This window comes from Vicugna pacos, chromosome 6 (genome assembly GCF_048564905.1).
Source record: "Vicugna pacos chromosome 6, VicPac4, whole genome shotgun sequence".
Taxonomy (NCBI): Eukaryota; Metazoa; Chordata; class Mammalia; order Artiodactyla; family Camelidae; genus Vicugna; species Vicugna pacos.
Window position 1 is genome coordinate 11911319 of NC_132992.1, and position 25365 is coordinate 11936683.

The 25365-nt window shown below is 41.2% G+C and overlaps 1 protein-coding gene across 6 annotated transcripts in view; it reads left to right on the top strand.

The window, feature by feature from the left end:
• Positions 1–25365, top strand: part of NEDD4 (NEDD4 E3 ubiquitin protein ligase) — a 115542-nt gene that overhangs the window by 85508 nt on the left and 4669 nt on the right. For all 6 annotated transcript variants that reach the window (XM_072962361.1, XM_072962362.1, XM_072962356.1 and 3 more), the window contains 19 exons: positions 787–904; positions 992–1159; positions 5984–6049; positions 8550–8669; positions 9930–10133; positions 11302–11382; positions 11597–11651; positions 11747–11805; positions 12839–12904; positions 16780–17009; positions 17733–17854; positions 17951–18021; positions 18531–18626; positions 19251–19324; positions 19572–19632; positions 21811–21870; positions 21956–22063; positions 22714–22810; positions 25150–25222. In XM_072962361.1, coding sequence (XP_072818462.1) covers positions 787–904; positions 992–1159; positions 5984–6049; positions 8550–8669; positions 9930–10133; positions 11302–11382; positions 11597–11651; positions 11747–11805; positions 12839–12904; positions 16780–17009; positions 17733–17854; positions 17951–18021; positions 18531–18626; positions 19251–19324; positions 19572–19632; positions 21811–21870; positions 21956–22063; positions 22714–22810; positions 25150–25222 — 1929 coding nt within the window. The remainder of the gene's footprint in view (positions 1–786; positions 905–991; positions 1160–5983; positions 6050–8549; positions 8670–9929; positions 10134–11301; positions 11383–11596; positions 11652–11746; positions 11806–12838; positions 12905–16779; positions 17010–17732; positions 17855–17950; positions 18022–18530; positions 18627–19250; positions 19325–19571; positions 19633–21810; positions 21871–21955; positions 22064–22713; positions 22811–25149; positions 25223–25365) is intronic.

Consider the following 25365-nt stretch of genomic DNA (forward strand, 5'->3'; position numbering starts at 1 on the left):
TTGACTATCCTGGGCTTATATTGTAGTAAATAAATTAATAAAAATTTGGTTATTAAATCCTTGTACCAAATTCTTTATTTTACGGTATACAACTCCCTAAAATAATATAACTAATGAATGACTGGGGAAAGGGTGTTCGGTTTGATTTACCACACCTTTCCTAGACCCCAGCGTGCCTTTACTAGTATCCTACTATCTTTTTTCAGAATGGGCCCATGACTGTATATGATCAAAAGGAGATACCATTTAAGTTTAAGCTTCTCTTAAGTTTTTAGTTGCAGCATCCGTACACTCTGCATTCATGCATGGGAGACACTGCTCTGGGCTTAAGATCAATTCTGGAAAACGTTACTGTCTAATTCATGAAGATGTATACGTAACTCTTAAAGCTTCTGTTATTATGAACTTTCCAGCACTACTTTAGATTTTACCCTTGGAATACCATGGCAAAATAATAATATAATGAAATTATTTATGAAACTCAGGTATTCACTCATTCAACACATATTTTTGAGTGCCCACACATGTGAGACATTATCCTAGGCACAGTGATGAATGAAAATATCACTCAGGCACGTTACACATTTTCACAAAAATTTTAACTCCGCAAAGTACTCTGAAGGTACCAATGTGCCCATGGCTTAATCTGTGTGTGCTGAACCAGCCTTTGGCCCAAAACAATAAATTCTGGTCTAATACAAGTATTTTTGTTAATGAACACAGAATTTTTGACTATCATTTGAACTCTCTTCAGACATAGTGATGGCGTTCACATTTCTAACACAGGGACAACCTAACGGATGCTGAGAATGGTAACATGCAGCTGCAAGCACAGCGTGCTTTTACCACCAGACGGCAGATATCTGAGGAAACAGAAAGTGTCGACAATCGGGAGTCTTCCGAGGTAGAAATAATTTTCTTATTCTTGTTGACAGACATACAGCATTAGACGAAGGTATGTGTGGCTTAAGCTTACTCTCTTCATTTTTAGAACTGGGAAATTATAAGAGAAGATGAAGCCAACATGTATGGCAATCAGGCCTTCCCATCATCTCCACCATCGAGTAACGTGGATGTCCAGACTCATCTTGCAGAAGGATTAAATGCCAGACTCACTATTTGTGGAAATTCAGCCACTGGCCAGCCAGTAGCCAGCTCAGTAAGGAAGATGCTCTTAGATTTTGTTGTCGCGTCAGAATGTTATATTATATATACTATTCCATGTAATATCTAACTTTTACATAAAATGTCTTTTTTCTCCAGTTTTATCGAGATATAATTGACATAACACATTGTCTTAGTTTAAGGTGTACAGCGTAATGATTTGAAATACGTCATTGAATATCTCAAATCTTATCTGGAACAAGGCTAAAGCTATAATTAGTGAAAACAAAACGGCGGGCACTCACGTTTGCCAGGATAGGGAGGTGTTTGGTATTCTGTGGCTTGGGCAGGGCCCACGTTTTGCTATGTTCAGGCATGACTACAGAGTAGCCTTGATGTTGTCTGGATCCTGCTGCTAAGTGCCAAGCCAGGTCCTGGGTGTTCAGGCTGCTTTTCTGCTTCTCGGTTATATCACGTCACCAACGCACATGTGAATAAGAGCTGATGTAGGCTGGACAGGGAGATAGACGATCTTTTCACCCCAGCAACTGCTATAAAAATTGCTGTCCCTCGGGTCCAGAGGCAAGTGCTCCAGTAAACGCTGCCATGATGAGATCTCTGTGGCTGGTTTCTGATCTGTATCATCAAGGCAGATCTTTTTGATGGAAGACGGAGAGGCATTTGAGGGTCCTATCCTATGGTCATTTCCAGTTGGAGTTCCCCTCTTTTCACTCAGTCACTGTGGAGGGCTGACTATAGGCACGTGGCATGCTGGTTAAGTATCTGTAGGATACAACCCACCCATTTGTTTAGATATTGCCGGTGACTGGTTTCACACCACACTGACAGAGTTAAGTAGTTATAACAGGGACTGTATGGCCCACAGAAGAATATTTACTATCTGAACCTTAACAGGAAAAGTTTGCTGACTTCTGTTCAGCACCTTCCTCAAGAAGCTTCAGTGTAGACAGTTCTGTGTCAATACCTGTGTGATTATCCAGGAGCAAGTGTGCCTGCCCCCTTCCCCTTCTCTCGTCCACCTGTCTCTTCTCTCTTCTATTCATTTCATTTTTTTTTTTGTCAGGGGAGTGGGAAAGGTCAGTCAAAGACTTAAAAGATAGACTGCATTGATTTGCTGGTGATAAATCACATAAGATCCTATTCCCTTCCCTCCTGTTATTTTTTTTTTAATTATAGACATAATAGATGGTATTCATACAATGAAATACTGTGCAGCAATTAAAAAGAATGAAGTGTTTTTGAATGTACATGATGTACGGAACAGCCCCTAAGAAATACTGCTCATTGCAGAACAGCAAGATACTGAACAGTGTGTTTGATGTGCTACCATTTATATAAATTATTTAAATGGCAGAGAATAAATATGTATATCATATTTCTTGAAAACTAAAACAGGAAACTGGTAACATTGCTTGCTTTTGAAGGGAGGAACAAGACATATATCTTTTGTATTGAATTTCATACCCTGTGTGTAATAATTCAAAAAAATAATTTATTATTTTTAAAGTCTTGTATGGTCATGGTTAAAAATTGAAACAGATACAAAAAAGAAAAAGAAAAACATTAAAACAATATTGAGGCATATAAAATTAAAATTAAATCTTCCATCTTACCTCTAAAATATGCTCCCTCAATTGCCATTAATGGTTTGGCCTATATTGTTTTAAACATTTTCTATATATTCATAAACATACATGCACACACATATATTTATATATCTTTCTTTAACCTGAGATTATCTTTTTGGTAACTTACTTTTTTTTCATGCTGTATCATACACATTGGACCATTTCAGTAAATATAGATGTCCTCTTTTTTTTTTGCCTCTCTTTTTTTTAATTAAACTATAGTTGGTTTACAATATTGTGCTAATTTCAGGGGTACAGCAAAGCTTCAGGGTTTTATATATATATATATATATATATATATATATATATATACTTTTTCAGATTCTTTTCCATTATTGGTTATTACAAGATATTGAATATAATTTCCTGTCCTATATAGTAAATCCTTATTGTTTATTTTATGTATAGTACTGTGTATCTGTTAATCCCATAATCCTAATTTATCCTTCCCCGTGCCTTCCCCCTTTGGTAGCCATAAGTTTTTTTCTATGTCCTTGAGTCTATTTCTGGTTTGTAAATAAGCTCAGTTGTATTTTTTTTAGATTCTACATGTAAGTGATATCATATAATATTTGCCTTTTTCTGTTGGACTTACCTCGTTCAGTGTGATAATCTCTAGGTCCACCCATGTTACTGCAAATGGCAATATTTTATTCTTTTTAGCTGATTAATATTCCATTATATACACACACACACACCCCACATCTTCTTTATCCAGTCATCTGCTGTTGGACACCTAGCTTGTTTCCATGTCTTGGCTAGTATAATAGTGCTGCTGTGAACACTGGGATGCACGTGTCTTTACAAATTAGAGTTTTCATCTTTTCCGGATATATGCCCAGGAGTGGGATTGCTGGATCATATAGTAGCTCTATTTTTAGTTTTTTGAGGAACCTTAATGCTATTTTCCACAGTGGCTGCACCAATTTACATTCCCACCAACAGTATAGAAAGGTTCCCTTTTCTCCACACCCTCTCCAGCAATTATTATTTGCAGACTTTTTGATAATGGCCATTCTGACTGGTGTGAAGTGATACCTCATTGTTGTTTTGATTTGCATTTCTCTGATAATTAGCAACGTTGAGCATGTTTTCATGTGCCTATTGGCCATCTGTGTGTCTTCTTTGGAGAAATGTCTGTCTAGGTCTTCAGCCCATCTTTTGATTGGGTTGTTTGTTTTTTTGTTATTGAGTTGTATGAGCCATTTGTATGTTTTGGAAATTAAGCCCTTGTTGGTCACATCATTTGCAAATATTTTCTCCCTGTCCATAGGTTGTCTTTTCATTTTGTTGATGGTTTCCTTTGATTAGGTCCCATTTGTTAATTTTTGCTTTTATTTCTTTTGTCTTGGGAGACTGAACTAAGGAAGTGTTGCTATGGTTTATGTCAGAGAATGCTTTGCCTATGTTCTCTTTTATGGTGTCATGTCTTATATTTAAGTCTTTAAGCAATTCTGAGTTTATGTTTGTATATGGTGTGAGGAAGTGTTCTAATTTCACTGATTTACATGGGGCTGTCTAACTTTCCCAACACCACTTGCCAAAGAGACTGTCTTTTCTCCACTGTATATTCTTGCCTCTTTTGTCAAAGATTGACTGACTGTAAGTGTGTGGATTTATTTCTGGGTTCTCTATTCTGTTACATTGATCCATATGTCTGTTTTTGTGCCAATACCATGCTGTTTTGATTACTGTGACTCTGTAGTATTGTCTGATGTCTAGGAGGATTACGCCTCCAGCTTTGTTCTTTTTCTTCAGTGTTACTTTGGCAATTCTGGGTCTTTTGTGATTCCATATGAGTTTTGAGGATTATTTGTTCTATGAAAAATGTCCTGGGTAATCTGATAGGGATCACATTAAATCCGCAGATTGCTTGGGGTAGTATGGTGACTTTAACAATATTATTCTTCCAATCCAAGAGTATGGGCTATCTTACCACTTCTTTGTTTCATCATCTATTTCCTGTGTCAGCATTTTATAGTTCTCAGCATATAGGTCTTTCACCTCCTTGGTTTAGGTTTATTCCTTTTGGATGCAATTTTAAACCGGATTTTTTTTTTTACTTTCTCTTTCTGATACTTCATTGTTAGTGTAAAGAAACAATAGACTTCTGTATATTAGTCATGTATCCTGCTACCTTGCTGAATTCACTTCTTAGTTCTAATGTTTTTTGTGTGGAGTCTTTAGGGTTTTCTATATAGAGTAAGATGTACTCTTTTTAAAACCAACAACAGAAAAATAATCAAATATTGTTCCCTTGTGCAAGGAACCCTTAAGCCATCTCTCCAGTCTCCTTTGTTGGACTTGAGATTGTTTACAGTTTTTTGTTATTGTAAACCATACTGCAGTGGCTATTCTGACTTAATTTATATGTATATTATAAATTTTGATGTCGTTATATAACAGAACTAAAATATTTCCGATAGTGACAACAGCGTGCATATAAAAGCACAAGGAAAGAAAGAACGTGAGATTTCCTGGAAACAAGTAATCTGGGATGTCCAGTGAGGTGGGAAATGCTGGAGCCGTCAGGAGGCTCTCTCACATGGTGTTCTGTGCTGTAGATTTTATCCTAGTGACTGCAACAAGCCACCGAAGGGCTCTGAGCGAAAGAATATGATCAAGCCTACCCTGTAGAAGGCCCTCTGGCTGCAGTGTGTAGTGTGGAGATTAGAGTTAAGCAATGAAATCTTTAAGTGGGGAAATCTATTAGGATGCTGCTGCAGTACAGCCAAGGTGACAAATGATGAAAACTTGACTTTTTTTTTTTCCAAAAAGTGCAAGGGAAATGTATTTGAGAACTAGTAAAGAAATAGAATGCATAGGATCTGGCGACTGACCTGGCTGTCAGGGACAGGACGGGGAGAGGGGCGGGGGTGATTGATACCTGATGAGGGCACCTGCTGGCCTCACGTGCTACCCCTGCAACGAGGAGTTTGAGTGGGTGTGGGTGGGGAAAACCAAATCCAGTTTTGGACACAATAAGGGGCTCTCTGTTAGACACTGAAGAGAAAGCGTCCAGGAGACAGTCTAGGTGTCGGGGGAGAGGTGTGCACCGGAGGCTGGCCTGGGGCTGAGCCTGTCTGAGCAGCTCCCTGCAGTCTCCACGCAGGTGGAGTGTGTGGTCTTTCTTCTGCCCCATCGTACCCCTCCACCGCCGCCCTACATGCTGTTCGAAGACGAACCAAAGACCTAACGTTATTATTGTTCCTTTTTTCACTTTTAATAAGAATCATTCCAACAGAAGAGGCAGCTTACAAGCCTATACTTTTGAGGAACAGCCTACACTTCCTGTGGTGAGTTTTATCCTCTCCCCTCAATCCTCAATAGAAATATAAAACCTAGCAGCTTTTTTGGGAGGGGGTACGGGGGACACCGAATATGACCATTTGGCTGCCTAGCACTGCTCCATCACAGCATCTGGGCTCTGGGGGGTGAGGTTGGGGGAGGGGAAGCGGGCTTGGTGGGCCCTTTAAAGACCAAACCGGAGCGCTGTCTCTCCCATAGTAAGAAGGCCAGTCCCTGCGTGCTGGTGGCTGTGGGTGGCGGCTGGGCTTGGTGGGCGATGCACTGTGTGGGCGGCAGGCAGCATCCAGTTCGCGACCCTAGTGTCCAGCGGCCTCTGCTCTGTGCGCAGCCCACGGCGTCTCGCAGCTGTTTGTCTGCCCCGCACCTGAAGGTCCATCAGGGGCCCGTCACTCCAGCAGGTGCGCACTGGTGTCGGCAGGCTCAGTGGCCGGGATGGGGCCCGTCAGCCCCCTTCACCCCCTCCCTTCATCCTCCAAGCCGCTGAGCCATCTGCCGCCCCCTCAGTAGCATCTCCAGCCACAGTCTTGACTGGAGCTTAGACTTAACAACTTCACGCTTGGACTGCAACTCCCTTTGGGTCTCCCAGCCTCCATCCTCTTCCTGCCTCAACTCTCATTGTTTTGACTTTGTCTCTTCCTTACATGGTCCCCACTTCTTGTTCTTTAAACCCAACAAAAGAGGCCCAGGCTCCCAGCCTCTTCAGCCTCCCACGGACCCCTCTGCAGCCTTCATTCCCGTCTGGGCTCTTTCTTCCCAACGGGCTGCCGCATCTCCTGACTCTCTCCCTGTTCCGGGTCTGTGCCCATTTCACTTCCCGGCTGGGAATGGCCATCTCACATTTTTGCCACCAACCGTTTGTGATTTTGAATGGCAGTCTGTATATTAATTTTGAAAAGTTCAGATTGTTTTCAATTTTATGGGAGTTCCAGGATAGGAAGCCATAGACTCAAAAGTCCTTGACCCGGGAGTGGCTCATCCTTCTTAAAAGGTGATTCTGCACCAAGAGAGGAACACAGACCCTGTGCTAAGGAGGGAGGGGGCAGCCATTTGTGCAGTTGGCTCAGTCTGTATTGACCATAAACAGGAGCGTGGATGCCCTCCGCAGCTTTCTTCTCACTTACGGCCCCGTCTGGCCTCCTCCATTCAACTGGAGCTCACTTAAGCAGAGGCCCCTGTTTTATCTCCCACTGTACTTTGTCGTTCTCCATGCAAGAAAATAGTGAATTTCTGATTGACTGACAGGCACTCATCCAAGAAACAGTCTTAAGTGCACCAGCTGAGCCGCAGAATCTAGCGATGGTTGCATCATGTGTACTGGGAAAGCTATTTCCGTGCCTTTTTCTTCACAGTGCATTGATTAGAGTTTTTTTTTAAGCAGCTTTCTGGAAATACGATTTACAGAACATAGAATCTACCCATTTTTAAGTGAACAAAAAAAATGAGTTTTAATGAATTTGTACAGTTGTGCAAACATCACCACAGTCAGGTTTAGAACTCTTCCATTGCCGCAAAAAGTTGTCTTAATACCTCCTCTCGGCCCCAGGCAACCACTCATCTGCTTTTTTGTAAAAATTTCATGTAAGTGGAATCATACAGTATGCCATCTTAAGCGTCTGGCCTCTTCCACTCAGTACGATGTTTTTGAAGTTTATCCATATTACGTGTCACAGCAGCTCGTGATAATCCATTGTGGAGATAAATCTACTATGTTCCTTTTAGCTGCTCACCAGTTACTGGACATTGGTAAAGCTGGGCAACTCTGACTTCCATTATTTTGTAGACTGACAGTTCATCATAAGTGTCCGCAGTTACATCTACGCACTGTGTGTCTAGGGAGCAGTGTGTCTAGTGAACAGACCAGCGGTGATCGTCTTTATGTGGAAGGCACGTTAGGGGACCAGGCCAAGCCTTGAAGAGTCTGATCTGGTTCAAAAGATGAAAGGAAGGCCAGACCTGGACTATTTTAAGTAAACCTGGGTAACTAGACCTCTCCGTTCATTTGTAATAAACTACAACGATCAGCCCCTCCCCAGCCCTCATGGAAAGAAGGCAGGAGTAACTTTTGACCTGGCAGCTACGGGCCATAGCTTCTGTAGTTAGACTACCTGAGTTCAGGTCTCAGCTCCGTACTAGCAGTGTTGTATGTGAGGAAATTACTTTCATTTTGTAAGCTTCGGTTTCCTCGTAAGTCCAACGGGCCACTCATCTTAATTATCTCATTAAGATTCGTGTGGCGCTTAAATGACATGGTCTGTGTCAAAGCACTTAGCGTGTGGTTCTTATTACCGTCATGGTTTTTAGTATTAACACTCTCATCATTAGTCTGTTATCCTGAGTTTGTTTTTTTTTAAGTGCAATGCTGTACACTTTAAAATATGATTTAAAACATGAGTCATTTTAAAGAGAGCTAGCAGTGAAAAAGGGATGTGGTCCTTTTAAAAAGGAGTCTTTCCTATTACTCTTTAATTCTCCTTTTCTTTATTTTAGCTTTTGCCTACTTCGTCTGGGTTACCGCCAGGTTGGGAAGAAAAACAAGACGAAAGAGGAAGATCGTATTATGTGGATCACAATTGCAGAACTACTACCTGGACAAAGCCCACTGTCCAGGTACCTGCAGCCCATCCGTTAACCTGCTTTCTCACATCATTTCAACCATCACGTTTTTCTGTGGAAGCTGTTACGTCCCTTTGTAGTATCAGCTGGATGCTAATTGCCTGCCATTTCCTGCAGGTCTCTAATATACGTGAATCACCGCTTGTGATTAGGTCAGACAAGCCCAGTTGGGAATAAGAGGACAAAGTCAGTAATCTGGTCCACTGGGTTACTCTGTAATTTGAATGGTTAAGATCATTATTTTGCTAAAAGATAATCATGGTGATTAGCACCTCTCAAAGAAATTTGCGATGATGACACTGTGTCCTTGGCAACAGTGAGTGTCCTTTGTAATATTTCCTTGTGAGCATTTAGGAAAATATTTATTTCATCTTATCACCATTTCTCGTATTGAGAAATATTTGAACACTGAAAAGTACAGAGAATAATGCAGCAGATACCCACTTTCTTAACATCCAAACGTATCACCGTTAACAAATCACCACTTTTGTTTCTAGACATTTCCTTTTTTAAAATAAAATCTTACAGATAAAACTAAATTCCTTTTAGCCAAGCACTTGGTCCCCCGTAGCTGGAGAGAACTACCAGCTTGAGCTTGTGGAGTAGTCTTCCTGCCTGTTCTGTACATAACATAGAGAACTAAATGATGCAAAATATTATTGATGTTTATGTGTCATATTTTGCAAAGATGTTATATTGTATAATTGTAAATCTTTTTTTTTTTGCTCAACTTTGATTTAAAACCCTGTCTATGTTGTTTTATATGTCGATTCAGTGTTTCTTTTTACCACTGCCTTATGTTTCGTTGTGTGAATATATGACGTCTCAATTATCAATTGCTGTGGTGGGTATTTGCCATTCATTTTGTCTCCCTGGCATAAGAACCCGCTTCCATAGATGAGGGGTTCCCGCTCTGTGTGAGTCTTCGGGGCGAGCAAAGACAGCCTCCTCCAGCTGGCCCTGTGACTCGCCTTGCAAGCAGGGCACGGACCCACTGACTCGGCCTCTCCAGTCATGTGCATCCACAGCAGACTGACGGTTAATCAGCATCTTCCCACTCAAGAATTAGCTGAGAAATTACCAATTATTTCAAAAATAAGCTTCAGCGAAACACTTTATTAGAAAAATGAGCTTCCAGTGTTTAGGCCTGTTTATAAATGCGTATTCCGTTTTGCAAGTTAAGTCACCTTTTTAACCACAGCCATTTGTGTGTTCTCTCTAAAACACTACATCGTGATTGAATCCACGCGCTAGGCTGCAGTGGAGACGAGTCAGCTGCCGTCCAGCCAGGGTTCTTCTGCAGGCCCTCCACCCCAGGCCCCGCCGAGCGAGGCGGCGCAGCAGGTGGCCCAGCTGTCTGAAATGGAGCAAGGCTTCCTTCCTAAAGGCTGGGAAGTCCGGCACGCGCCCAACGGGAGGCCTTTCTTCATTGACCACAACACCAAAACCACCACCTGGGTAACCTGAACGCTCTCTAATTTATAACAACAATAGCAGCCTCTTATGTATAGTTCTTGATCATCCTTACTTACGCTTTAACATACCCTACAGTTCCTAGTCTTCATTTAAAGATATGCTGAATTTTTTCTTTTTAGAATTGAGTATTTTTTTATTGAAGTGTAGCTGGTTTACAATCTTAGTTTCAGGTGCACAGCAAAGAAAATGATTCAGTTATACATATACGTACATATATAAAGAAATGTTGAATTCTTAAACAGTATTATTTCTATTCAGTATGTTTATGCCTATTTTTAATGTTGGAATGGATTGTCACGGAGATATATTTACTTCCTGTGCCTGGTTTTCCACTCACTAGCCATGAATGCTTAGGAATATTTAGTAATAATCTTTTCCCTTTATAGGAGACTTTCTAGTTCCAAAGTACTTTTGAATCCGTATCTCATTTAATACCCAAAAAACCTTATGAGGCTCGGTAGAACCAGTATTTTTAAGATAAGGCTTAAAGTTGTTGAGCAGTTGGTTTACTGCTAATAGAAAAATTCCTGAAAATCGGCAGCAGACGAAGAGATTTTGATGAATTAATTTGTTTAAAAGACCAACATACCTAAATAAAACTAAAATTATTTAATGAATTATTTAATGCAGTCATAAAATGATATATAAATTAACCCAAATAAATTAAATTTTGTCCTTTCTTTCAACAATCTGAGTCACCTATAATAACCTTTCTGAGCTTAGCTTCCTGTCTTTCAAAAATATTAATGAATTAGCACCTTCGCAGATAGGTGCCGAAAAGCGTAGAATATGTGGTCCAGTTCTGTGTGCTGCTCTTTCACCAGTTTTTACTTTGAGACGAGCCCTGTGTGGTGACACAACTGCTAAACAGCGGGCAAAATACTCTGAGTGGTTTTTCTGTGGGAGAGATGGTGAGTTAGTGCTGATCCTGCTCTTAAGATCTGAGAACTGAATATTGCAGCCTGAGAATGATAGATTTTAGACGAGCACCTATTATTTCATAGCATAAGCAAGTGAAAGAAAAGCAGACTTTTCATCAGAGAGTATTTTAAATATCCGTTGATACTAGAAAACAGAGTGACAGACTGACTTTCTTGATTTTAAAGTTTGTGTGTGTGTATTGTTTTCTTTATTTACTCTACCAAAAAAGGAAGATCCAAGACTGAAAATTCCAGCTCACCTGAGAGGAAAGACGTCACTTGATTCTTCCAGTGACCTGGGGCCTTTACCTGTAAGTTTATCGAGCTGCTGCTGGTCTAACTCAGCAATCTCAAACATTTTGGTTTTTGGAATTCAGTAGTTCCTTAACAACTATACTTAATATTTTCATAAAGGTGTTGATATCTTCTAGTAAGAATGGCATATGCAAATTAAATCAACCGTAGAACCAAGGCCGTTTTTCTGCCCATACAGAAAACATAATTGAAATTTATTCTTCATTATAGCCAGGATGGGAAGAAAGAACTCACACTGATGGAAGAATCTTCTACATAAATCATAGTATGTGCCATGTGATTTTTCATTATATTGTTTTTTGAAATATCAAATTTTGTGCATGTGAATGAAGAACACCTTTTTTTTCTCCCTCTCTTCAGATATAAAAAGAACCCAATGGGAAGATCCTCGGTTGCAGAATGTAGCAATAACTGGACCAGTAAGTCTCTTTGTATCAGGATGCTCTGATGGGGTTGTCCTCTCACCTGTCTCTTCAGGGCTGAATGGTCAAGGTCATAACCCTAAAGGCGTGGAGAGGAAAGCATATTTGCAAATCTCTCTTCTCCCCACTGCCCGTACACTGGGTCTCAGCTGTTTGAAAAGAGCATGTGAAGTCATCCTTGACTCTGTGCAGCAGCCTTGGTAGACCAGTGAGCCAGACAGTCAAAATGCTACGGCAGTGGACTGCTGTGCTCAGACTGGTACTTGCCACTGAAAGAGAATGTTGGCAATCCTCAGCAGATCAGAGGTGCCAAGAGTATATCTGGTGAGGAAGCAGACAGCGTCCTGTCAACTCAGGGTCTTGTCTTGAACTTTTGGGTTGAAATCGCTGTAAATATATAAGGCACGCTCATATTTAAGTACAATTATTACCATGTATGATGTTTATACTACTCTTGAGTCAGGTTAATGATAGGAAAATCATTAACCTCTTTTATATAGCTACTTTTTCCTGCTTCCGTTTTTCAGATTTTATACTGTTTTCTAATTCACAAAAATAAGTAAAATTGAAAACACAATTCTTCTAAATTACTCTTGTCTCCATGTTTAGTCTTTTTAAAATGATGGATAAAAAAGGCATCGCCTCAGAGTTCAAGGAAAAAGTACATTTTTCAAATTGTTCCTTTAATGGAGAAATCACTTTGAAAGTCTCTTTAGAAATGGAAATTTTCACTTCTAATATTTCTCTGCTTGGAAGACATTTCCTGTTTCTGGCCTGTTGCATTTCAAGAATATTGCATGATGAAAATTACAGCCATAGGAATCGCTGAATACAATTTTATCTTAAATGGAGAAATTAAAATTTTTTAAGTCTTATATTTGTTTTTCTTTGAATTAAACTTTTCCTTCCAAATATTCTCTTTTAATGCCTTTAACTTCTGTTCATAAAATACCCAGAGGAGAACTTTTTGTATTGTTCCAGAGTAAAGCAACCTAAACCTTCTTTATTTTTCCAAAATTTTCAACTCAAGGCAGTGCCTTACTCCAGGGATTACAAAAGAAAGTATGAGTTCTTCCGAAGAAAGTTGAAGAAGCAGGTTAGTGATACTTACAATGAGTTCTTAAAAATGACTGTCATATAGACTGAAAGCAATGGGAAATGCATTCTTAAAAGTAATGGGAGTTTGTTCTGTATATTAACAACTTCCAATAGTTTCTAAAGGGAAAGGATGCTTATTTTTTGAGTAGCTGTGATAAATCATTGAAGACCACAATTATTTTATGTGTTTATTTTTCTATATACCTTGTAATATAGAAAAACAGTGTTAAAGGTTTGCTTTTTAAAGCGCTCTAACCTGGTTTCCTCATGGGTTTGTGGGGTATGGACTTTGTAGAAACTGAGCAAGAGTGGCTCAGATTATCCCCTGGTCTAGACTCTGATGGTGGAAGCGGGCTCTCTGGATTCCTTTTCCTGCTTTGACTGGCATCCTCCAGGGATGGTCATTCACCCTTCACACCTTCTTCACACTATATTTAGTGTATCTGCATAGTTTGAAAGTACGGCTGTGATTGGAGCAGTCCTCTTGTGGCTTGTCTCCTGCTTATCAGATATGTTCACTACACTTTTTTCCATCACTGCACATTCAGTATGTCTGGAACTAAACTCATCATCTGTCCACCTGTTTCATTTCTGCTGGTGTCGACCTTTTTTTTGGAGTAATTTTTTTATCAGTGAAAGAGTCTTTAAATTCTGTAGTGCTTTACAGTTTTCAAAGTTTCACACACATGATTTCATATAGTTCCATAATAACCCTTTCCTCCCCTTATTGCCCCCCCCCAAGTGGCCACCAAGTTTGTTGTCTAGATCTCTGCGGGGATGACCATTTTTTAAGCCTTTCTAACTTGCTCTTACTTTTCCCCTTGCCCTGCAGTTTACAAGTACCGCCACTAGGTGGCTACATTGGGTTACACTTTCTTGCCTTCCAAGCCGGAAGCCTGCTTTTCCAAAGATTCAAGATGGTGGGTCTGTGACTGCAGATTTTTCCATCCAAAAAAACTTTTTAAAGAGTAAATATAGATTTTTTTAGTGCAAATATTTTATAATAAATCTTAATAAAATCTTAAAATATCATCAGTGCTTTAAACTCATCTGCAATAATAACACTGTGATTAAAATCGCTCTGGAAATTTGTGTCCTACTTCTTAAAATTCCTTGGGATTTTAAGTCTTTGTTGATTTATTTGGTAAATATTTTCACTCTTAACGACAACATAATGGTGGAATAGAAGCACTAGCTTCTCTGTTTGCCAGTCTGAACACTTAGAAATGTGATACAGAGGTTGACGTTCCCCCCAGCAGCAGGTCACAGAACACAGAAACCATAATGAAAGCAGTAATATTTACTGAGCTCTCACTGCCTACCGAGCATTTTCCTCAACAAGTTACATGTATTACCCATGCAGTCTCTACTGTAAGTCTACAAGGAAGGGACTGTTACTGTCACATTTTACAGGTGAGGAAACTGAGGCTCAGAGAAATTGGGCAAAGTGGTCAAGTTCCATGGTTATCAGTGGCAAAGCCAGATACAGATCAAGTGATCTGGCCCCAGAGTCCATGCTCTTCTCCCCCATGACATATCATACTGGTGATAAAGATAAGAAATTACTGAGAATTCAACAAAAACATACAAAAAGATTTTTTAAATTATGAAAGAAAGCTTAAGAGGCTTGAAGTGGTTCCAGAAGGAGAGACTCAAGAGCATGGGGAAGAGATTCTGACTCCTCAATTTAACAAACAGTCTCAAGCAGGATTTAAAAACTAAACTCCCTTTCTGGACACATCACAGCAAAAGGCAGAACACCACGATGGAGATAAAAACGTCTAACCCAGTGCTCCAAAGCCTCGAGCTGTCTTCAGCCTTTTCCTCTGCCTCATCCTGAACGTCTCGTTAGTCAGGAGTAAGGGCGGCTAAGCATTGTTGAGCCCGCCGTGTGCCAGATGCAGTGTAAGCACGGGACACATGTTTTCCCAGGAAGACCTACACAGCTCCCTGAGGGTGATTATCCTATTTTATAGATAAGGAAATTGAGCTTAGACAGGATGTGCCGACTGAAGCTGGGATTTGTACGTGGGTCACCTGACCCCAGAACCCGCGCGTGGCGCCCCTCCCAGCTCACACGTGGGAGTTTCTCCTCAGCCCCTCTGCCTGTGCCATCGCTCACTCACCCGGCCCACTCCTCTTCTCCCGTGCCGTCTGGTTCAGGAGGCTTCCACTCCCTCTTGTCTCTTCTTAAAAACACCTTTTAAATCTGAAAAGAAAATATATGTGTATGTATATTTATAACTGAATCACTTTGCTCTACACCTGAAACTAGCATTGTAAATCAGCTACATTTCAATTTAAAAAATTGGGGAAAAAAAAAACAAACAAACCCCACGCTGTACACCGCACACCGCCAACCTCTGAGAATACACCAGCCTGTTCCCGCGGGCCCTGCTCATCGGTCTTCCTGGTCGACCTGCACGCCGTCTGCGCAGTGCGCCCAGTCTTCTGTCGCTTCCTGCGCCGTCGTCCTGCCCCTCCCCACCCCTTCTTACCCTCTGGCTGTCCTGTGCGGTAGACCCCTCCCGCGTGCTGTTCCCCACTCCCTCTCTCCCTTCCCCTCCGCTCAAGACTTCTTGAAGCTGCTGGATGGTCACACTTGCAACTAGTAGCTCACTTTTGGTGCCCACAAAACATTGCTCATATTTCTATTTTTAGCAGTTTTCCTCCTCTTTTAAGTCTCAGAATTAGTACCATTTTCCATTTGTTTCTCACACGCACACCAAATCATAAACTCCTTAAGGAAGTGACCACGTCTTAGGCCATGGTTTCATTCCCTTTCCTCCCATCTCTGGCCCCACTGCAGTGCCTCCCAGCGTGGGCCTGGCCCGGAGCCGGCCTGCAGGAAGTGCTTGGTGAGGAACTCACCTGCACTGGTTGCCTGGCGTCTAAAATTGTAAAGTGGCTCTTCTCCAGTCTTACCACTTTTTTAATTACATAAGCAGCAGAGAAGAATGCTTATATTATCCTTATTTGCTTATATAAAGTACTTGTACTGTTAAGTTTCTATAGGGCTTTCTATTTTTCCTAAATATAGGGAGAGTAAAATTGATTTTTTTTTTCCCTTGGAGCTAGCCCTCTTTTCTTTTTCTGAAGTGACAGAATATTGACAGCATGGTTTCTTTTCATGGTTTCCACTTGAACATTGCTCTCAGAGCACTCAAGAGTAAAATACTCAGGTGGATCGCCATATAATTTACAGTGAGATCTACCTAAAAGCATGGTTCTCTACGTTTGTCATGTAAGCAGAGTCTGTACAAAAGGTTAGCGAGGCCGTGTAGCTCATTCATTAAGAGAGACTCAGGCACTAGGACTTTCTTTACTTCTCTATTTAGTTTCTTCATCCATAAAACGGAGATAATAATAGTAGCTTCTTCAGAGCATTATTATGAGGAGTAAATGAGTTAACCTATTAAAATGCTGGGAGCGGTGCTGGCACAGTCTGTACATGTTAGCGTCTGTTAAAGAGTGAGGAACACAGGCTCCAAGGAGGAAACGTGGCGAGAAGGAAGCGCCCTGGGCCGGCAGGCAGCAGCTAGGCTGACTGCAGGGCACAGCATGGTCCTCGCTGGGTCTTACGATGGAAAGGACTGTTCCTGAAATGCCTTCCCGAAAGTGTTATTACCACCTTCAGTAACTGCTGCTTAGATGGCACAGCCAGACATCTCTATTATAAAATACTGAGAGAAAATGCATGAGTTCTTTCATGCAATAGAGGAAATAGGGACAATAGACCTAATCCTGTTTTCCCTGAGAAAGCGTCTTGGAAACACGGTAGCATGCAATGAGTGTTGTAACTCTCGTGACAGGGAAACATGTCATCATGTTGAATTGATGTAAACCGTCAGCCTCTCTTCTCTGGGTTTTCAGAATGACATTCCAAACAAATTTGAGATGAAACTTCGCCGCGCAACTGTCCTTGAAGACTCTTACAGGAGAATCATGGGGGTCAAGAGGGCAGACTTCCTCAAGGCTAGGTTGTGGATCGAGTTCGATGGTGAAAAGGGACTGGATTATGGAGGAGTCGCCAGAGAATGGTTCTTTCTGATTTCGAAGGAAATGTTTAACCCTTACTATGGGTTGTTTGAATATTCTGCTACGTAAGTACCTTTACAACGACTATATTTTAGAAGAAAGATCGTGCTTCTGAAAGTAACCGAGTTTTAGGAGGCAAGGAAAACGTGTGACACACTGTGCAGGAAAGGGAGACTGTAACTAATGTTTCGGAAATAACTTCTTTAAATTGTGATAAAACATACATAAATTTTTACATTATAATCATTTCAAGTGTATCGTTCAGCAGCATTAAGGACATTGACATTGGTGTGCAGCCATCACCATCATCCCTGCCGGAGCTTTTTCGTCTTCCCGAACTGAAACTCTGTACTCATTAAACACTGTCTCCCCCAGTCCCTGGCAACCACCATCCTACTTTCTGTCTCTGAATTTGACTTCTCTAGTACTTCATATAGGTAGGGTCATATAGTATTTGTCCTTTTGTAACTGACTTATTTCATTAGCATAATGTCCTCAAGGTTTATCCATGTCGTAGCATGTGTCAGAATTTCCTTTTGAAGGCTGAATAGTACCCCATTATGTGTATGTACCACGTTTTGTTTATCCATTCATCTTTCAATAACATTTAAGTTGTTTCCACCTTTTGACATAAATGACTTTTCAAAACCATGAAATCCAGTGGTCTAATATGGTTCTGGGAGAGGTGAACAGCTCTAACAAGAGGGAGATGATATGTAATCACTTGTCATGTTAAAATTTTTGTATGTGCTACAGAAAGGAGCATTTAAATGTGGTTATCTTTACAGGGACAATTACACCCTGCAGATAAATCCCAACTCTGGGTTGTGTAATGAAGACCACCTCTCTTACTTCAAGTTTATTGGCCGGGTAGCTGGGATGGCAGTGTATCACGGCAAACTGTTGGATGGTTAGTATTAAGCATAAAACTCTTTTTAAAATATGTAGTTATCTGATTTCTTTCACTTGGTAATCACTTTAAATGTGTTTGATTTTTTTTTGCAAGGTTTTTTCATCCGCCCATTTTACAAGATGATGCTGCACAAGCCGATAACACTTCATGACATGGAATCAGTGGTACGTCTTTTTCACTTGAAACACAGAGAATTTGTAATTTGACAGCCCACTGAACATTTTAAAGAGTTACCTTTTAATGATGAAGAAATCAATGTGTTATAGTGTTCCCAAATACAAGTGAACATGTTTCCTAACATTTTATTATGAAAATTTTCTAACATGTAATGCAATTGAAAAAAATTTACAGTGGACACGTGTGTCTCCACCACCCAGATTCCACAATTGGCTTTTTATCTAGACTTACTTCATGACATACTTGTCCCCGAGTCTACCCCCATCCATCAATCATCTTATTTTTCTGATGCATTTCAAAGAAAGTTGCATTTATACTCATATCCTCACTAGTCATTCACACCTTTTTATAATACTTGTGTGTGTGTGTGAAAAAGATGTCCAAGTGACCTTTTCATCTTTTGCCCAATTATTCAGACCCTCAGCATATTTTGTTGGCAGATTCAGGCATCTTCTTTCTGTATACAAATTTTAAATATGCAATTTTCCACATCTAGGATAGTGAGTATTACAATTCACTAAGATGGATTCTTGAAAATGATCCAACAGAACTGGACCTCAGGTTTGTCATAGATGAAGAACTCTTTGGACAGGTTTGTGTATTTTGATTAATTATGGGGGAGGGTAGAGCTCAGGGGTAGAGCTCATGCTTAGCATGCATGAGGTCCTGCGTTCAATCCCTAGTGTCTCTATTAACAAAATATTTTTTTGATTAATTAAAATGGTACAAGGTAGGAGGATATAGCTCAAGTGGTAGAGTATTCGCTTAGCACGCATGAGGTCCTGGGTTCAATCCCCAGTACCTCCTCTAAAAATAAATAAGTAAACCTAATTACCTTTCCCTCCCCCCACAAAATCAATCAATCAATCAATAAATGGTACATAAATTGTGAAACTTTACAACCTAAATTTAATAACTTAAGGGAAATGTTATAATGTAAGTTTAGATGGTAAATAATGGATATACTCAGCCCGTTTCTATGCTCTATTTTTAAATTTATTTCCGGTAACAAAAGCTGTCTCTCAGCAAGAATTTCTGCTTTCTTTGACATTTGAGTCTTTCTGTATTTATTTTCGTAAAACTAATATTTTAAGTTTTCTTAGCTTTTGAATGGATTTAATTTAAAACACCACGTTTCTAGTATAACTATAATATGTATACTTGATTTTACTTTTTTCACTAAAATAACATATCCAGGTATCATGCTTAATTTTAGACACATCAACATGAGTTGAAAAATGGTGGATCAGAAATAGTTGTCACCAATAAGAACAAAAAGGAATATATTTAGTAAGTATTTTACCGTATTTACTAAATATTACAAATAATTTTGTGTTTCTTTCATGTTCTTCCTCTTCCCCCAGAGTCAGCCTCAATGTTCTTTTTCTCTTTCTATAACAATGCCATATTACTTAACCACATTCAGTTTTTCCTTGGGCTAAGCTAGTCTTTATTTGTTGTTTCTAACCAGAAAACACGCACCTTAACGTTTTTCCTTGGCGCCTGTGAAAAAGATGAACTGTTTTGTTTCTTTTAGTCTTGTTATACAATGGCGATTTGTAAACCGAATCCAGAAGCAAATGGCTGCTTTTAAAGAGGTACTCATTTTCTGTTGTTTGCTTTTGAATTTTGAAGTGTACAGTCCGTAAGTTTTAAATATTGGGCCTTATATCAGAGAAAAAGTAGTATATGACTCACTTTTTAAAACTGTTCTTAATTATATTTTATATTAACAGAACATTAAATGAATAGATTTTCAGTTAAAACATAACCATCCAAGAAGTCCCTGCAGTAAACATCAGCGGTCCCCCTTAATGTCTGTCATGTCCGCTCACCTTCCTCCAGCCCCGCTCCCCTCACCTCAAGTAACCTTGGATGAGCAAAGGAGCAAGACTGCCAGAGGGATGGCGGAATATACCATTTGTTTCCTTTCCTAAATGGGATCACACTGTACATCTTGGTTTGTGACTCACTTTCCTCTCTTATCCAACATTTATTGGACATCTTTACAGGTCAAGGTATATAGCGACCTTTCCCCGTGACTGCATTTTATGCACACTATAAATTCACAAGTTGTTTCAGCTTCCCAGTCAATGGTCGTTTAGGCTGTTGTCAGGGCACTCATTTCTTAAGCTAACTGTGAGTTAAACGCTGATCCCGCACTTTTCCATTTACTCAGTATTGAGCACTGACTCTGTGGCTGGTGCCATGCAAGGCAAAAAGACATAGGTCTGCTGTCAAGGAGCAGAAAATCTGAAGGGTGGGACGGGCAGAGGGAAGCCTGAGTGCCAGGTGAGCGGAGAGAAACCAGAGCAGGGAGATGGAGGCAGGGGCGAGGGACGGCTCGAGGGATGAGCCAGCCACAGAGAAGAGGGAAATGCACGTGTGAAGAGCAGAGGGAGCAGCACATGTGAAGTCTGGCAAAAGACTGTGCCCACGTTAGAGAAAATACAAGCAATTTGTATGCTGGGGAAGAGGGTGCAGGAGGTCAAACCAAGCGTGGAGAGCGGAGTGGAACCAGATGATGAAGGACCTGTTGGTGTAGTTATCTCTGAAGTCCAGTGAGGAAGGAGGGTGACGTTCAAGGCTCCTAAACAATGGAACACCAGGATTCGGTGTATGTTTTGGTCAGATCATTCTGGAAGTGGTCTGCATTGAACTGGAGGGGGGCGAGGCGGGCAGCAGAGGCTAGCTGGGAAGGTGCTGCGGTGACCCAGGCGGGGACGTGGTAAGGACGGTGGGAAGAGCTGTGTGTGCATTTGAATGGCACTCAGGAAGGGAGATCTGTAGCTTAGGGTGAGTTAAAGGATAGAGATTTGGTGTGGCAGTGTGGATCTGGGGGTCACCTGCATGGACTAGACATGATGGAAACTTTGAAAGAATGGTAAGAACAGTGAAAGTGGATAGCCACACGTGGGATGTAGGAACACCGACATTTAAGGAATGGATGGGAGAAAAGGAGACATCAAAGGAAATGAGCAAAGCCAGACAGAGACATAAGAGAAAAACCATCAACAGCAGACAGATTTTCCAGGACAAAGGCGTTATCAACAATATCACAGTGCAGAGAAGGCAGAAAGACTGGGAACCAGAGAGCATTTATCAGGTGTGGCCGCAGAGCTGTCTTTGGCCTTCTCCAGGACACTTCAGGGTAGCACTGACAGAGAGCTCAGACTGCAGGGGTTGAGGGGTGGATGGAGGGGAGCACGTGGGTTTAGTGACATGCAGTAACACTGTCCAGAGCGAGGCCATCAGCAGAAGAAAGGGACTTGCTTTGTTGTTGTTTTTAGGGTAAATGCAGCTTGAACAAATTTAGATTCATAGAAGGTGAGCTACTACGGGTTTGGTGAGAGGACATCCTTGAGGAGGCAGGTGAAGCACAGAGAGGAAGTGGTCCCTCTCTGCACTGCGGTGGGGAGGGGCCCCGCTCGAGGTCGGTGCTGCGTGTTACATGGGGAGGCAGACAACGGCTGAGGGAATTCTATCTTGCAGAATCGCCTCTACTTTCTCTCCCAAATAGGAATTATCTACTGTAAAGAAGGAATGCCCTAGAGGAGAAAGAGGCTTGAAAAGTGTGGGGAAGTTTTAAAATAGCCACTTTGAGGAAGCAGGGAGAGAACAGACGTATATATACTTTTTTTTGCCAATATTGAAGTATCAGTTAAGCATCCAGGAGTGGTAGGAATCGTGTGGGTGTGGGATGCCTCCAGATGCTGAGTGTGGGATTGTCCACTGACCCTGCTAACCAGGCTTTTTAAATGTATTCTTTCTACTAGGGGTTTTTTGAACTGATCCCACAGGATCTCATCAAAATTTTCGATGAAAATGAACTAGAGGTAAGAAATACTGTTCTTACGTTAAGAGCGGATTTTTGCACCCATTATTTTTCTTGTCTACAGTTTGACATTTCTTATCACGTAGCTTCTGATGTGCGGCTTGGGAGATGTCGATGTGAATGACTGGCGAGAACACACAAAGTACAAAAATGGCTACAGCGTAAATCATCAGGTCATCCAGTGGTTTTGGAAGGTGATGGAAAGCTTCTGTTTTCATAAATTACTTTTTGACAGACTTAATCGTGTTTGACTGTTCTAGGGGATCACGTTTAGAGAAGACAAAAATAGGGAGAGCCCAGCAAAATCATCTTTGACTTTGTGCAGTATACATTTATCTTCTGGGTATGGTCCCAACCTCCATACATATTTATTAGATAAGTAAGTTTCAGAATGTAGTAAGTGGCCATGACAGCTGAGCTGGCAATAAGTTCCTTACTGAAGTAGAGATTCTTCAAGACAGCCTGAAACAACCCGCATGCATTCTCTGGGACTCCTGCATGGCCCCTTTGAATGTGATTTTCTGTTTTACAGAGAAATGTGTGTGCCACTCAGTAATATCAGCAAATATGATTTTTTGAAAGCCACGAGCCACATCGAGAGGAAATTTTATCACTTTATTAGGCTAATAATCCCATGCTAAAGAGTTATCAGAGAGCCTCGGAAATGAAGGTTCAGGAACTTTGTAAATGACCCAGAAGCACAGTTGGAGCTAAAAGAAACATGCAGGTTTTTTATAAGTGATCATGAATGCTCAGCTGAATTCTGATAGCGTATTTTTTAGGGTAGTTTAGTTACCGTTTTTTTCCCAGTGATGCTCCTAAATGCTACTTTTGTCTTCCGCAGGCCGTCTTAATGATGGATTCAGAGAAGCGGATAAGATTACTTCAGTTTGTCACGGGCACATCTCGTGTGCCGATGAATGGATTTGCTGAACTGTATGGTAAGGATTCTCCACAGAGTGTCCAGAAATGGAGCTTGTGCCAGCTGGCGTTTTCATGGCCAACTTGTCTTCAAGCTTCTATCATTTATATAGACGTTTGGCTTAATAAAAAAGAAAAAAAAGGTTTTGAATGACATAATTAGATACACTGAAGTAGGCCAAGACTGGAAACATGAAATGACTCGAGTTACTTTCCATTCTTGAATTTTAAATTTGATTTCCACTCTGCATTCCAGTACAGAACAAGCGTTGTCTGGAGGAAGACAGTGTCGTGCAGCATGTAGACTTGTTCCACAGGGTGGAATAAGTAGACAACCAAAAACAGGGAATATCGTGGTAGGATACATTTGGGGGAAATGATAGACTAAACATTAAGTTCAGTTGGTTTCTTTGGGCCTTTTTCAGTGTTGGAAATTGCTTTTATAAAAAAAAAAGCTTTCCAATGGAATCTGTGTATGTATGTGTGTGTGTGTATGTGTGTGTATGTGTGTGTGTGTATGTGTGTGTGTGTGTGTGTTTGTGTGTGTGTGTGTGTGTGTGTGTGTGTGTGTGATGGGGCGCTGCTAATTAGAGGGTGGAGAATCTAATCAGGCCTTGTGAGAAATGGCAGGACTGGGGTTAGACTGCATGTATCTCTCAATATTCAGAATAGCTACCATCAATGCAGTTTTCTATAAAGTGAAATTAATGGTATCCTAGCAATCTGTTTTTGATTGTAAGGCTTGAGGTGTGTTTTGTTAACAACAACAAAAAAAAGAAAAACAGCAGCAGTACTGTTTCTGAGGTGGATCACAGCAACTTCTGAAAACAGTTAACATAATGTTTATTGGAATGACATTTACTTGCTTTTAAAGATACCAAGAACAGAGCCTTCAGAGAAGGGACAGCCAAGATCAGAGCCCTGCCATCTCCTCCTCCTTGGCCAACCCGGTCTCCTTGATAAGCCTCATTTACATCTGTTTGCAGCACCCATCAAACCACTGCCACCTCCCTACCCGGAGCAGCCACTCCCCAGGAGGAGGATGAGCCGGGAGCTTTGCCGCTCACCAGGGCGCCCATTCTCTGCCTAACTGAATTTCTTAGCATTTGTCTTTCCGGTGGTTTCACCTCACTCCCCTTCCTGTCTCTCCTCCTGGACTTTAACCAGTTAGAGAGAAAATTGAGGCAGGACAAACACCCCTTCCATCTCTAGCCCCACGGCCCCCTCGGATGCAGCCCAGGCCTCCAGCCAGCCACTGATTTCATGCATTTTTTTGGAATTTGGGGGAGATTTCCCACACACAAATCCAGAGTTATTAGTCTTCGAATATAAATTCAAATTCTTAGGGATTTACAAAAGAAGTAGAAATAACTTAGGAATGTTGATCTTACAGCACAGTGTTGTCTAGCCAGTAAAAAGTATGTTGATACTGACTTACAGGGAGTTTTCCAGGTGGATTGTTTAGGTGCAAGAACCAGAAAGCAGGGAAATATATATGATCCCATGTTATGGAAAACACAGTGACAATAGTACTGAAACTTCACCTGTGAACATAATTGTGATGGGTGATGTGTGAAAAGCAATGCTTTTTGAGAAAACAGTAATATGGAAAATATTAAGCCTCCTCAGTGCTGCTTCTGACAGGCACACTCATACGCACGTACTTGGATACGATTAAAAGACATGGAGAAAAGTACAGAAGGTGCCTCGTCGGGTTGTCAGCGCTGCTGACCTGGGTGGTTGGAGGATGCTGAGAACTGGAGAAGGAATAGCTAAGGGAAGACTCCAGTTAAAGAAGAGAGCTTCTAAGAGCGGCCATAATAAGAGAAAAACGTACTGTGTCTATTATAACATGGTCATGTGCACATAAGATTCTGTATATGTGCACACATACCAAAAGATGTTTGATGGGATGTTTACTCAGATTTAATAGTAGAATTTCAGGTGATTTTTTACCTCTTTCACTAATTTTTTCCCTATAGCTTTAATTTTTTGCACTGAGATTAGATAATCAGAAAAAATTAAAGCCGTTTGCAGTGGTAGTCAAAAAGGCAAGAAAGTGCTCATTTTCTGTGTGCCTATGATGGAGGCTGTACCAGGAATGCAGCACGGTCAGACACGCCCCCCCGCCCCCCGCAGAGTGATACAGGCTCACGGATGGGCTGATGGAAGAGGGGTCCTCATTTCACGGCTGGACGGGGAAGTTGTCAGGCCCAGGGCAGCGTCAGTTCTTTCAAGTGTAAAGAAACTAGATGAGTTCTCTGTGTGTTTAAGTTCTCCATTAGCCAAGGTGAGCTGTGAAATGCCCAGAATTCCCATAAAGAGTAAATGAAACCAAAGCAACTCCTCTTCCTTACAGGCTCAAACGGACCACAGTCGTTTACTGTCGAACAGTGGGGCACCCCCGAGAAGCTGCCAAGAGCTCATACGTGGTAAGCAGCTTCTTCAGCCCTAGGGAACAAGTCCTCAGAGGGAGAAGGTCCTCCCGCAGCTGGCCTCGGTCCAGAAGGTCTCGTTCCCTCTGTGCGGGGTCGGTGGCAGCTGTGGAGGAAGGGGCAGATGAGGAGGAGGAGGA